The sequence below is a fragment of the Saccopteryx bilineata genome, chromosome 2 (assembly GCF_036850765.1).
Source record: "Saccopteryx bilineata isolate mSacBil1 chromosome 2, mSacBil1_pri_phased_curated, whole genome shotgun sequence".
NCBI classification, from domain to species: Eukaryota; Metazoa; Chordata; class Mammalia; order Chiroptera; family Emballonuridae; genus Saccopteryx; species Saccopteryx bilineata.
In genome coordinates, this window is record NC_089491.1 from 215,616,773 (window position 1) to 215,631,776 (window position 15,004).

General features: G+C 42.0%; 1 protein-coding gene across 1 annotated transcript; it reads left to right on the forward strand.

Moving 5' to 3' along the window:
- The first annotated feature begins 561 nt into the window (after positions 1–561).
- On the forward strand, positions 562–1,089 carry LOC136323775 (ferritin, heavy subunit-like). Its single transcript, XM_066255571.1, has one exon. It carries the CDS (start codon positions 562–564, stop codon positions 1,087–1,089), a length of 528 nt encoding a protein of 175 aa, XP_066111668.1.
- The last annotated feature ends 13,915 nt before the right edge of the window (positions 1,090–15,004 follow it).

The window sequence follows — 15,004 nt, forward strand, 5'->3', positions numbered from 1 at the left end:
TGATTAAAATAACAGTATGGTTTATATGAGTCTTTTTCAAATTTGTATTTTTTAAATTTCATCTTTTAAAGACTTATATCACACTAAAATATTGTAGTACTGAAAGTCAACTTTATTTTATGGGTTAAAAAAAAGAGTTACATTTATTTTTCCTTAGAAAAATTTCAGCAATCTAATTAAATAAATATAGCAGTCCATTTGAATAGTTTTCTGATCAATGAGGAATGAAAATGCTCTGTTTCCATGAAACCAGATAGTTTGCCATTGTTGAAGAAAGGCAAGTCAACCATTATTGAATAAATAGTTATGTCAAATCCATTTCTGATTTGAAGACGTCAACTTTCTTATGGAAACAAAACATGTGAAATGTACTTCATCCAGTCCCTGCACACAATCTTTCCCTTGATGTCTACAGAAGAACTATTTCAGTTTTAGAGCTATCTGCTCTTGTCTTTTGCCACCAAGTATGTGGATAGATCATTTTTCAGGGTGTAGTTAAGTGAACATGAAGAAACTAGCTTATGTGAGCACTGTGTAAGCCTGGTTTTCTCTGAAGCTGAGATGGCATCTGATGTGCAGGACCTCATCTCTGAAGAATGCGGGATTGCTGTTAATCATGTGGCATCTTATGAGCTGCACGTCAGTGATGCTTATTTGTCTATGGCCTGTTACTATGGTGAAGATGTGGAAGCACCTCTCTTTGCCTCATTCTTCGAAGACCAAGCTGAGGTGAAGAGGGAACATGCAAAGCAGTTCGTAAGATACCTGAAACGACGTGGGGGTAAGATCTGCCTTCCCGTGATTCAGAGACCTAATATAGATAATTGGGGAACTGGTGTACAAGCTCTAGAGATTGCTCTGGAGTTGGAGAACAAGTTAACCAAGCTGCTGGAAGACCTGAAGTCGGTGGCTTCTGCCGACAGTGCAACTGATCTCTTACGCTTCATGGGAAAGTACCTGGATAAGCAGAAGAGGAACACAAACTATCTGGAATGCCAGATTATGTATCATAAGACCCAGGAAGAAAAGCAGGCCCACGAAGAAGATGTATATAAAAAGCCTGCTGAAGCGTCAGGTAAAAAGTCTTAACATCTGAAGATCAGAAAACCAGTCTTCCTGTTGTAGGAGGTCCCAAGACCAGCTGCTTAAGCATCTTAATCGCCATTTGACAGAAGACTGCTTTCCTTCACTGTGTGTACAAATCTGTCTTTGCATCACAGTTGTGTAAAGAGATTGCTATTGGAGTACAAAAAGGGGTTAACTCATCATTGTGAGTACGGTGAAAACTTTCTTAGGACAGTAGGTGCATTACTCTTAAAAATTAAAATAAAATGGCCCTGGCCGGTTGGCTCAGCGGTAGAGCATCGGCCTGGCGTGCGGGGGACCTGGGTTCGATTCCCGACCAGGGCACATAGGAGAAGCACCCATTTGCTTCTCCACCCCCACCTCCTTCTCTCTGTCTCTCTCTTCCCCTCCCAAAGGAAAAAAAAGAAAAGAAACTAGCTTATGTTATAAAGGCATCTAAAAAAGATAAAGCATACATGGTAACATCTACACCAACATGGAGAAAGGGAGGAGGTAGAAGCCTGCCAATTAGTCACACACTGTCAACACAGAAGTCCAAGTTCCAAACAAATAAGTTAAATGAAATGATGATTTTTAGAACACAAACTTATCCCTGTCAAAGGGGTTGAATGGGCCCTGGCTGGTTGGCTCAGTGGTAGAGCATCGGTCCGGCATGTGGATGTCCTGGGTTCAATTGCCGGCCAGGGCACACAGAAAAAGTGCCCATCTGCTTCTCCACACTTCCTCCTCTCCTTCCTCTCTATTTCTCTTTTCCCTTCCCTCAGCCAAGGCTCCATTGTAGCAAAGTTGACCCTGGCACTGAGGATGATTTCATGGCCTTCGCCCCAGGCGCTAGAATGGCTCCAGTTGCAATGGAACAATGCCCCAGATGTGCAGAGCATTGCCCCCTGGTGGGCATGTGGGGTGGGCACATTCAGGAGTCTGTCTCTGCCTCCTCTTTTTCTCACTTCAGACAAATACCAAAAATAAAAAAGGGGGGGGGGTAGAAAGGGTGAATAATCAAGTGCATTCATGTGGCATAAAAAAACAAAATCACTAATTCTATAAAAACAAACACAAAAACCAACCCAGCATGAATGAAAGACTAGTCAGAACATACGAACCTTAGATTTGAATGACTCAATTTGCTAAGACAGCTTTTCATTAAGTCCAAAGTAGCATGACTGTCTTTTCTTTCCAGTGATCACGGGTTTTGTTCTTTTTCATCACGTGCCACTCCTAGAAGCCATTGGCAGGTAAGCACTGTAGCAATCCTTTCCCAGGAGGTGGGCTCCAGTCCTTCATACAGGAAAGTCACATGTCTGGCAAGGTGTTAAGAGATTTATATCACTAAAAGCCTATAGCTGAGGTTGCATTCTCATATTCAACATGAAGGATGTCTTCTGGACAATTAATGCAACTTTTACATCCTTTTCCATTTGGCTCTAAAATATGTCTGACCATAATTCTTTGACAATTTTTCCAGACGGACAATTTCAAGCATTTTTCACCACTTTGGATTAATGTTGAAAAAGTTCTTCATTGAGTCATGTTTTGGTAGGAAATCCAGAATAATGTGTTCTTGGTCTTAAACACAGTATTATTAAGGTCATTTTGATCTTGGAGCACATCAATGCTTGGATCTTAAGCCCCCAGCTAAGAATTAAGTCAAGGGCAGGAGACTCTACTCATGTTACTTCTGTGTCTTCGACTGCCTCTCCTCTCCACATCTGCCCACCTTTCCACCTCTTTCAAGGCCCATCAACTCCCCTTCCTCCTCTTAAATCTCTATAGTCATTCTCTCATCCCCCAGCCACACTGGTAAATGAAAGTGCACCCTTGTGAGGCTGTGATCCTCCAACTCTAGCCTGAAAAACCCACACAGAGAGCTTGTCAAACACAGATGCTTGGGCTCTTCCCCAGAGTTTCTGATTTAGTGGGTGTGAGAAGGGGCCTGAGAATCTGCATTTCTAACAAGTTACTGGCAAGGAGCTGCTGCTGCTCCAGGGACCACACTTTAGGAATTTCTGCTGTGGGGAATATACCCTTTTCCCCTTCTCTGCTTGTTGCATTCCTTTTTTAAAAAAATTTTCCCAAGTAAAGAAATTTATTTTTGTTGAATATGTTTGTTTTGTTATAAAAATCAGGAAGTCGTTTGAAAATTAAAGAGTGAACATATAAAAAAAAATTAATCCTATCAGATCAAGTCAACTCATAATGAATTTAGCATCTATTGTGACTCTAATACTGTGCTATTCCCATCGAGAAAGTAAAAGAAAAACTCTTCCTGTTCTTGAGTATTATAATCCACTAGGGGAGCAGATCTATCTATCCATCATCAATGTAATCTATGTATCTATCTATGTATCTATCTGTGTCTATCTCTATTAAATACCTGCTTAAACCAAGTGTCCAAGTCCTTTCCCTTTCATGAGTAAAAGACAGTTATCATTAGTCCTATTTTATAGGTGAAGGAAACTATAGGTGAAGTCCTATTTTGAGGTTCAGGGAAGCTGAATGACAGCAAGTGAAAGATCTCGGTTCTCAGTCTGATCTTCTCTACCAAATGCTTAAGGGCAAATGTCTTCTTTGGGATGGGTTTCATGTTTGTAGGAGTGTTATTGGTGTAAAGCTAATTAAGAAGCATTTGGAAGTGCTTAGGTAGAGATGAGACACCCAAGTTTCATATTGGACTTTCTACACAAGTGAGGTTTGTCAGGTTGTTGCTGATCTTGCTTTTCACCTATTTCTTTAAGCAGAATCTACTTCAAAGATTGACAAAAAACTGTGGACGTAATCCAACTGTCTTCCGTGGAACATCAGAGGTGGCAGAGATGTTAGAGATCACCTCTAGTGACATCTTTATTTAAAAGACAGAAAACTGAGGCCCAGAAAGGCCTGAAGCCTATAATACAGCCATCTGGGACTTGGCAGAGCCTCAGCCGTTTTGGCTCACACATGCCATGCTCATTCTCTTGAATGACTCAGTGAGACCTTGAACTAGTGTTCTTATGTTACCCAGTGTACCAGGCAGCTGCTCCCACCAACTGCAATCTGACCTAGGCTAAATTCTCTCTGGCCCGAAGGTCCTCAGATCAGCTTTAATGGAGCAGAAAGGTATGTCATTCAAATCATGTTCTTTTTGAAACAGCTTTTGCTAATTTGTTATTTTATATTAGGAAGACAGTTTTGCCACATTCTAACTTACCCTTCAAGACGCCTCTCAATATTACGTGCTGTAGTCCAATCCCCAGGGTAGCTATCTGCAGAGGCTAGAAGGAGGTTCCTCAGGGTCCTTGTGGCTTCTCAGTGTTCACTGAGCTGCTGAGAACCTTTCTATGCCTCTCCCCTTAAAGTAGATAGTTCATTTACTTTTTTAACATTTGGGTGATCTTGATCATTGTTTTAGTTAAAAAAATTTCTCCTATTGATTTGAGAAAAAGAGAGAGAGTAAAGAAGAGAGAGAAGGAAAGAGAGGAAGAGGAAAAGAGAGAGAAGCATCAACACATGGTTCCACTTAATTGTTCCATTGAGTTGTGTACTCATTGATTGCTTCTCATATGTGCCCTGACTTGAGGATCAAACCGGAGACCTTAGCTCACCAGGATGATGTTCTATATAATGAGCTACCCAACCAGTGCATCTTGATTATTCTTAATCCAATGAATGAGGTGCACACATGCATCATTATAACCCTGTATTCTCCTATTGTTGTTGGAAATCACTGAACTTCTGATTTTCACCAAAGTTCAAGCTGGTCATAATGACTTTGGGTGGTCATTGGTTTCCTCTTTAATTTTTCCTTTCTCCCTTGGAACTAAAGACACAGATCTTCTGCTATTAGCATCATTATTGGCTGCGATGTCTGTAGTGGCAAGGTAGGAGCCCCATTTGCTCCTATAAGTGTCCTGTCACTTAGATAAATGTCAGGGCTGTCTTTGGCTCCAGGCATCCCTCTGGAGTTTACAGAGCTGGACTAACCTGAAATATTGCCTCAACCAATCCCATCAGACCTCCCCAATATGGAGGTTAGAGTGAAGATAGTTTATAGGGGGCAATAACAACAGAAATGTTCTCTCTGAATCAGGCAAATCATTTGCTCTCTGCTCTAGTCCGCTATTATTTCCCTTAATATTTTAATGCCCAAGAAGCTGCTGCTTCTGACCTCAAAGCTATTTTCTTCCCTGAAGGGTAATGCACTGAGGGATAGCTGGCCCATCATTTCTGCTCCTTTGGGCAGGCTCCCTATTTTCTTTAGTTTCATTTGGCATTTCTGGTGAAATGGCTTAGTGTTGAAATATGATTCATAGTCACTGGTAAGCCAGTGTTCCAGGTTGTCTAATCAAAGGGTCCTTCAGGACAGAAACAAGGCTGGTTTCCTGGGTCTCTTGCCCACTAGGTAGAGCTGTTGCTGCTGATGACCTGGTCTCAAATTTGTAAGGGTTCAGGTATGTTGAATTGGATGGGCTTGTAAGACATGGCAGTTGGATCACTGGATTGAAACCCATTAGAAGGCTATGAGCTAGAGCACAATCATTAGCATATGCACATGGATAAGTTGACCATGGGATGGCTGGTAGAATACAGTGTGTCCATAAAGTCATGGTGCACTTTTAACCGGTCACAGGAAAGCAACAAAAGACAATAAAAATGTGAAATCTGCACCAAATAAAAGGAAAACTCTCCCAGTTTCATACCTATTCAGTACAGTTTCATGTGGGCTCACACACAGATTTTTTAGGGCTCCTTAGGTAGCTATCCCGTAGAGCCTCTACAGACTCGTCACTGACTGATGGCCTACCAGAATGAGGTTTCTCCACCAAACTGCCGGTTTCCTTCAACTGCTTATCCCACCGAGTAATGTTATTCCTATGTAGTGGCGCTTTGTTATAAACACGCCAATATTCACATTGCACTTTGGTCACGGATTCGAATTTAGCGAGCCACAGAACACACTGAACTTTCCTCTGTACCATCCACATCTCAACTGGCATGGCCGTGGGCTGCTTTGCTATATACGTATACACGGTGTTATGTCATCATCTGCGCATGCGCACATGCTGCCACATCATCCTACAGAAACTGGGAGGGTTTTCCTTTTATTTGGTGCAGATTTCACATTTCTATTGTCTTTTGTTGCTTTCCTGTGACTGGTCAAAAGTGCACCATGACTTTACGGATACACTATAGATTACTTGGGAACGAGCTGTGGAAATGTAAACATTTCGCATGTTACATGAAAAAGAAAATCTGCAAAAGGAGTGTAAAGGAGAAGAGAAAGAGAAGTAGAAATAAAGCTGGAAGACCGATATCCCAGATACTGAGGAGAAGGGATTCCAGATAAAAGAGATGGCCAGCGATGGAAAATATTACAACAAGGACAAGTAAGGTAAGAACAGAAGCATATCCATTATATTTGATGATACCAGGGTCATTATTCAACTTATCCAAAGAAACTTTTTTGGTGTTAAAGGAGCTGGTTCCATCTGGAAGACAAAGTCTAGATGGAAAATGAGGCATTGGAGCAGCTAAGGTGTAGGCTAAGGAAGGCGTGGGAAGGATATTTGGGAGGGGATGGACTCAGGGACCCATTGGAAAGATTATTTTTGAATAACAGTAATGTTGAGAGACTTCAGAAATAGAATTTTGACTGGTTTCAAATGAGCTGGTGAGATTGGTGTGGAGAGATGCTTTTTTCACATATATATATCCATTAGCTTTATCTAGGCCTACAATCTACAACCAGTAATCTTAACTGTTGAGCAATTAGTTACTTATTAAATAATGCTCTGCTGTATCAGTTGATAATTGTCAATTTGATATTGGCATGTGAAATGGACATTAATTTTAAACATTTCCTTCTTTAAGTTTGTCCAGTATGTCTACCAGAGGATAAAAGGCATTCAAATGGATCATTGCAAAATATATTAACCACCATATACAAACCTCGGAAAGCCTCATTTCTTTTTTGTTGAAAAATGGAGCTGTCATAACAGGCTTAGGCCATGGTGTTGACTTCCATAGCAGGCCACAAGGGAAGCAAAAAGACAGGTATTCCATAATGTGGATAAATTACTGTCAGATCCTCTCATGAAGGGGGCCTCTCAGAACATGATGCAAGCAAAATCATCAGAGTAACAGCTCTCCAAACTTTAAATTATTTATGGGTTATGTACCTGTATCCTGGGTAGTTGGTCTCAAGAGGGCTTTATTCACAAAAGAATAAAATTTTTCTGATTTCAATGAGGGCAAGATGAACTAAGGCAGCAAGACAATTAATTATAGAGAGAGTTATAGACCCAACGGCTGAGAGAAACTTGCTTTTCTACATCTCTCAGGAATAACAGCATTAAGGTATTGGGAATTCACCCATGCAAAACTGCTTGAGTAAAAAAAAATTATTTTTTCCTGCAGACTCACAAAATAGAGGATCAATAAACAGGAGATAGGAAACACTGAGTAATCACTTGTATCAAACTAAAGCTATTCCTGCTTCACATTTCTGGGACCTGACTTTATATCTAATTAAGCAACTGAAATGATTTATGGACTTTAACATTTACTTTAAAAGTGGAATTTGAAGGGCAAATTTGTCTTTCTAAACTCAACCTGTTCAAATAAGAACCTTATGTCACCAGTGGTGAGACTCAATACAATCTCTAGTTAACAACTCGCCTGGGTTTGGTTAGGTCTAAACTGATTGTAGAGCAATTTACTACAATTTAGCAAGACTTTTAAGCTCTCTCTTAACCCTGTGGGGGTTTAGTGCTTTTTTATTTTTTGTTTTTTGTTTTTGCTTTGTATGCATTAAAAAGAGTTTTTTGCAGCTACTCATTTTTCTGAGTGCTTGTGATATTGCAGTGAATAAAACCCAACAAATAGTTCTATCCTCAGGGAGTTTGGCTTCTTGTAGAGGGAAGGAAAGGTATGCAATAAAATAAAATGAATAAGTGAATAAGTTGGTGTAAGGTATTTTTCCCCGCCGAGAAGGAAAGTGTGGAATAATAAACGACTTTATTGAGTACAGAGCACACATCCTGCCTGGCAAGGTTCCCTGGCCCCGAGGAAAGAAAGATGGAGAAAATGGAGGCTAGAGAAGTTGCACGGATTAAACCGCGTGGGAGATATTTAAAGGGTCCCTCTAGGGAAGTGGAGCTACTATGACGTGGTGAAATTTCATTGGCTGGCAGACGATTGCTTCTTTCCAAAAGGTTCCTGGGAAGCTTCCTTTGGAGGGCTTGATTGTGGGCGGTCCTAGCCAAAGTGGGCGGGTCTGAGTTCCCCACATGACTATGCCCCATTATCCACCGACCTAACATTCTGACCTTTTGTGTTAAATAGAAAAAGGGGCACCGTTTATTCATCTGGCTACTTCCTGCTGAATAGGGGCATCGTGGGGAGGGGGAGATTGGAAGGTGGTGGATTGGAGGGGTGTCAAGAGGAACATCTGTGTGGCTGTGACTGGAGAAACTTCGCAGATGCGGTCCTGTAAGGATTTAAAATAAAAAAGAGGAGTAATAGGGGAATTTGCAGGGTCCAGCCTTTTGGTGAGCTGGAGATGGGTGAAGTCCAGTGGTTCCGACTGCCAGTGGTCCTATAAGGAGGCAAGCTTGAGGCAGAACTGCAAGTCAGGAGTGGTGTAAAAAGGGGAAAGGAAGGGGGTCCCATCCATTGCCATAACTGAAACCTGTGAGGGAACTAGAGGTCCAGAGTATAAAGGCAAAAACAGAGAAGGCAGCCCCCGTGTCCAAAAGAAATGAGATGGACTGACTTACCCACTTGTTGCAGAATCCTGGGTTCTCCGAGTCCAGGCCGTGTCCTAGGAGTTCGAACGATGCACCCACCTGGCTGGATTGGCCTTCCATTTGGGCGGCTTGTCCTCCACGTAGAGGTGCTGAGGAAAAAACCTGTTGCCCAAAGGGGCAATCACTCTGCCAGTGACTGGGCTGCTTGCAGTCAGGGCAGGGCTCAGTGGGCAGCCACCGGCAGGGGCCCTGCTGGGACCAGTGGTCCTGCTTGCCACACTTAAAGCAAGCTGCTGGTGGCTCTGCTGGTCTCAGGGTTGCCACAAGAGTTTGGGTTTGGAGCATTACCTTCTGCTGCATGGGGGCCTGGTGAACAGGCCTGTTTTTACTAGTTGGGACCATTAAAAACTTTAAATGCTGTGTTCACAGGTTCCGGATAGGTGTTTGGGGGATTGGGAATAAGAGGAGGGGGGCTCGTGCGGAGCCCGGCACCCAGATCTTGCAGGAAACGCTGTAGCCAAAGGCAAGATAGGGCAGGAACTTCCTGTAAGAAAATTGGGGTTGGACGTCCTGAAAACCGGTGTAAGAGCCAATGCCAGGCTGAGAAAGGCCTGACGGAGGCAGGACTAGAGAACACAGTGAAGGGAGGGTCCCTTGGCCAGCAGGGGAGGAGAAAGAGATGGTAGTAGATGGCGAATAAGAAACAGGTTTTTGCGAAGGGAGGGGAGAGAGAGTTTGGAGTCCGCGGAGAAGGAAAGATTAGGAGTAGAGGTTTTAGGTGAGGTTTCTCTGGCCAGAAAAAGGGCTGTGCGGTGGAACAGGCAGCACAGAGATTAAGGACAGGTGCGTGAATAATTAGGAGCCGTGTATGTAAGAGATCTCCAATCAGTTCCCAGCTTTTTTGGCGATAGTTAAATTGGTGAGGGTGTTAACACCGAAAGTCCCTTCAGGAGGCTAATTGAGTGGATTCTGTGGCCTGGCCACAGCGGAGAAGAAGAACAGTTTCTTCTTCCTTAGGGAGGGAAATTCCTGTGCCCTCACAGCCACGCTCAGTTCTCAGAGTGGTCAGACTTGAGTATTAGCGTCCTAAAAACTCAATGTCCAGCCACGGATGAAAGTGGATGTGCTTGGGGAGGTCTCCACAAGCACACACTCACTCGGACGGAAAAGAGTTCCCTGATGTAGCTACGGTTTCGGGCAGGGAGTCTCTGAGGAAAGAACTGAGAGGAAAGCTGGAGGCAGGGGACTTACCTCACCATGTGCCGAAGTGGGTGGAAGTTGGAGATCCTGGTACTTTCTCCTGGTTCTTTCTCGGAGGGGAGGAGAAAGGAGCAGTCCTTGCAGACTTCTAACTCCTTCCTGGGTTTTCAGCACCAAAATGTAAGGTATTTTTCCCCACCGAGAAGGAAGAGGGCCGGAGCCGCAAAGTGTGGAGTAAGTAAACGGCTTTATTGAGTACAGAGCGCACATCCTGCCTGGCAAGGTTCCCTGGCCCCGAGGAAAGAAAGATGGAGAAAATGGAGGCTAGGGAAATTGAACAGATTAAACCGCGTGGGAGATATTTAAAAGGTCCCTCTAGGGAAGTGGAGCTACTATGACGTGGTGAAATTTCACTGGCTGGCAGACGATCGCTTCTTTCCAAAAGGTTCCTGGGAAGCTTCCTTTGGCGGGCTTGATTGTGGGCGGTCCTAGCCAAAGTGGGCGGGTCTGAGTTCCCCACATGACCATGCCCCATTATCCACCAACCTTACAGTTGGTACATTAGAAAACGGTAAATTTTATGGAAAAGGACAAAAGATGTACAGGGAAAAGTGGATGAGAAGTGTAATCTTAAGTGGGTAGAACAGGGAAGGCATCACTAAGAAGGTAACATTTGAGCAAAGATTTGTAAAAACCTTGGTTTGGGTGATGTGTATATCTTGGAAAAGAGTGCTGTAGGTAGGGGAAACAGCATGTGCAAAGGCCCTGTATCAGTCAGAGCAGAAGACTGATGACACAATTCACTTGGATATTTTGAGGAGAGTTGAAAAAAAGTGTGTCGGGAGCCAATTAAGGACTGCTGGCTGACAAGGTCACAGCAGGAGAAGACCCACAACTGCTGGCTGACAAGGTCACAGCAGAAGAAGACTCACAACTGCTGGCTGACAAGGTCACAGCAGAAGAAGATTAAAAACTGCTGATTGACAAAGTCACAGCAGAGAAGACTAATGGCTGCGGGGTGACAAAGTCACTGCAGTGAAGACCAATGGCTGCGGGGTGACAAAGTCACCACAAAGAATAGGCACAATGATACTTCCCCCTTTGACTTTTTTAATTAATCTAGCCTTATATCCCCCCTTTTTTGGGTGTGTGTTATTATTTGTGGCACAGGGATAATAGTACCATGCTTTCCCTGTAGATTCGTAGTAATTTCTTTGGAAATGAGACAGAAGGTATAAATTTCACAAAAAAGCCTGTAAGCCCCTTGAACTGGGCTGATAAATATAAGAGGCTGGCTATGATATTCCTCATAAAGGGTTAAGTTTGTAGGAGAATTTCTTCTTACTAATCATGTTAAAAAGAATAGATTGTGACTTGTGTATGGATAGAAGGCAGTGGCTGTGCAGAGCACCTTTCGGCCTTCACTTAATTCATTATTTTTCCTCCCTAGCCTTTTCAGGTGATAGAGAAACTTTCCTTTCTTCTTGCTTATTTAATCTGCAGATGGTGGAACCACTCTAAGAAAAATATAGTTAGAATTTAATTAGTGTGTGAATATAGTAAATAAATAAAATTTGACTAGACAATAGAATCTTAGGAAAGGAGTAATAGAATGGCCTGTTGTGTGGCTTGGGATGGGAATGCAGTCAGCAAGAAAAGAATATTTTGCTAAGAGAATTGTTTTATGACTGAAGGCAGTTGCTGGGCTTTCTCAGTGAGACACTCTCATGAGATTTATATACTTTCCCAAAATTCTTTCTTCAGATAATGAGAGGTATGGGGGGGCATCCATAAAAGCAATAGCAATTAATGCCTTCTAAAATTATGTTGCTACTAAGCTATCTTGCAGGTGCACTCTATATATCTTTAAGCAAAAATTACTCTTGATGTTATGTCAATTTCTTAATAAGCAAGCCTTTTGAAGTCTTGTGAGAAAAATTAGGACACTGCATAAACTCAAGGCCTTTTGCTTAAGCAAGCGGTGGTCCTTTGCTAGTCCTTAATGATTTCGTCTGCTAATCTCTCTCTGCGCCCTTGACTCACAACAACAGTAGAGTTATTAATTAGTACTAATCTTTTAAAAATTTGTACCAATATTGTTATTGCTATTGTATAACTGTACTTTAAATAACTTACCACCTGATTTATAGTTTATAAATATGAATTAACTGTTATCTGGAAACATGTAACCATAGTGAAACAAAATACCATGTGATTATAACTTAGTGTGTGTGCATAAAAAAAAGCTAGACCAGCATTTGGTAGAGATGCCTGGCAGTAAATGCTAACTGGAGAATAAAGAGAAAGAAAAGAATTCGGCTCTCTCACTCCATTTTCGCCGACGCCGTCTCCTCTTGTGGGACCCCTGAATCCCCCCCGGGGCTGGACCCTGGCATTTGGCGCCCGAACAGGGACTCACAGGTAATCCCCCCTCGTTGTCTCGGGACAGCTAGGACTCCACTCAGGGTGCTGCAAACCCCCCTGTAAGAAAGACAGGGTGAGGATAGGTGGAGAATTTCAAAACTTAAAATTTTGAAAAGTCATGGGCCATACTGAGTCTAAAAAAAGAAGACTCTTTATAAAAGTCATTAAATATACACTTTCCCAAAAAGGAGTTAAGGTCTCCTCTAAACAAGTAGCTCGTTTTATGAAATTCGTACAAAAATGTTCTCCATGGTTTCCAGATGAGGGAACGCTTAGTTTCGAGAAATGGGTTAAAGTTGGAGAAAATTTAAAACTTTATTATGAGCTACACGGACCAGAAAAGGTCCCAGTTGATGCATTTGCTTTATGAAGCTTGATTAAAGATGCCTTAAATCCAGAACATGAAATGCATAAACTTTCTAAGGCAACTGCTCCTCCAAAAGAAGAGACTCCATTAATTAGAAATAGAAGGCAGTCTCAAAATAATACAAATCATGCTATGGCCTCTTTTAAATTAAGTAAATATCAAAATGATAGTGAAAATCCTTTATCTCCAAAAGATGAGGCTGAATTAGAAGATGAGGCAGCTAAATATAATAGGAATAATAAGGATTGGAAGTCAAAAACAGTCTTGCCCATATTATATTCCTCCAAGACTGACAAAAAGAATGAAAATAAGGCTATTAAAATGTCTTTACCTCTACCAGTACAATCACCAGATGTTAATGAAAAGAAAAAATCATCAAGGTTAACAGGGTTGCAGAAGGCAATTCAAGCTTCTTGCGACCAAGGGGAAACTGATTTGGCATTATGTTTTCCTGTGGCTGTGGCTGGTGAATTTGATAATGAGGAGAATCCTACATGGGAGCCGCTTCTTTATAAATTATTGAAAGAATTGGAAATGGCTTGCAATCAATATGGACCCACCTCTCCTTATACTAAGTCTTTGGTGGAAACAATTTCTCATAATTGGATGACTCCTTATAATTGGAAACAGGTGGCTAGGGCTTGTTTGTCTGGAGAAAATTGTCTCCTTTGAAGAGCTGAATGTGAGGAGCAAGCTAAACACCAGGCAGTTGGGAATCGGAAGACTCATAATCCTGTGATTGGAGAAATAATTGCGGGAAAGGGAGAGTTTGCTAATGTTAGTGAACAGTTAAAACTTTCTAAACCGGCTTTGATACAAGTGAATGGTTGTGCTATATCAGCTTGGAGAAAGTTGCCGGCTTGGTCTGGTGATGTTGCTGTGGTGGGAGTAAAACAGAGAGGTGATGAACCTTGTGGGGAGTTTGTTGCTCGGTTGATTCAAGCAGTGAGAGGAGTTGTTTCAGATGAGGCGGCAGGAGATATTATAATTAAACAGTTGGCTTATGAAAATGCTAATTCCACTTGCCAGGCCATGTTGCGGTCAGTGAGGAGAGAAGGAACGATAGGGGATTTCATCAAAGCCTGTCAGGATGTAAGTCCTGCTTTTATTCAGGGAGTAACTATTGCTACAGCTTTAAAAGGAGAAACATATCCTCAATTTATTAAGACTATGTATCAAGGAAAAATGCCTTCTGTCAATAAAGCTTCCTCTAAGGGAAGTCTTACTTGCTTTTCTTGTAATCAAACGGGCCACTTTAGCCGACAATGCCCTAACAAGAGTGGGCAAGCAGGCCCAGGAATGCAAGGGACAGCTCCCATAATTAATAATGCTAATAATAATGTCCCATTGCCTAAGACTTTGTGTCCATGCTGTCAGGAAGGATATCATTGGGCAAAGCTGTGCCGTTCTAAATTTCACAAAACAGACAGCCATTAGGACCAAAGTTAGGAATAGAATGGCAGCCCCCACATAATCCAAATCTGACAAGTAACCAAAATAGTAATCAGGAAAACTGGCAAGGGGGCCAGCCTCAGGCCCCAATAACAATTGGGGCCAGCCTGAATCCATTTGTCAACTCCGGTCTGTCTCAGACCTCACTCAGGCCTCCCGCATGGCAGGCGAGAATTCTACCACTAAACCACCCATGCCTCCATGCAAATATGAGAAGCAAGCCTCTTGTGGGGGTTGAAATGAAGGGATTTTGGCTGCAGGTTGTAGCAGCTATTAGAACTTAAAAATGATTAGAGACTGAGATAAGTTTTAAAATTGTGTTATTATCTGATTTTCTTTAGTAAATAGAAGGACTTAAAAGTTTGGAAAAATTACAGTTTTTTCTGTTCTCCTCTTTCTCTCAACTCATTTTATTTCTTTCCTGTTCTATGCCTGAAAAGAGGGCAAAGGAAACACCTGTTTGAATATGGCTAAACAAAATCTCAAACGGCCGTTCTCGAAACTTTTCGAGAGAGAGTTCTGTTTAGTTTCTATCCAATATATTCCAATCAAAATTGCCCTGTGTAAAAATCAAGCAGGCCATATTCTAATCTCTAAAATCCCGGGTTTCTCTCTAAGTTGTCTAATTTGTCTACTTTGTCTAATTCTTGTTTGTGTTTGGTCTTTGTTTAATGTTGTCTAAATGTGATTTTTTAAATTCTTGCATGCAAAAATTGAATATGCCGGCTCTAATATTATAAAAATATCATCC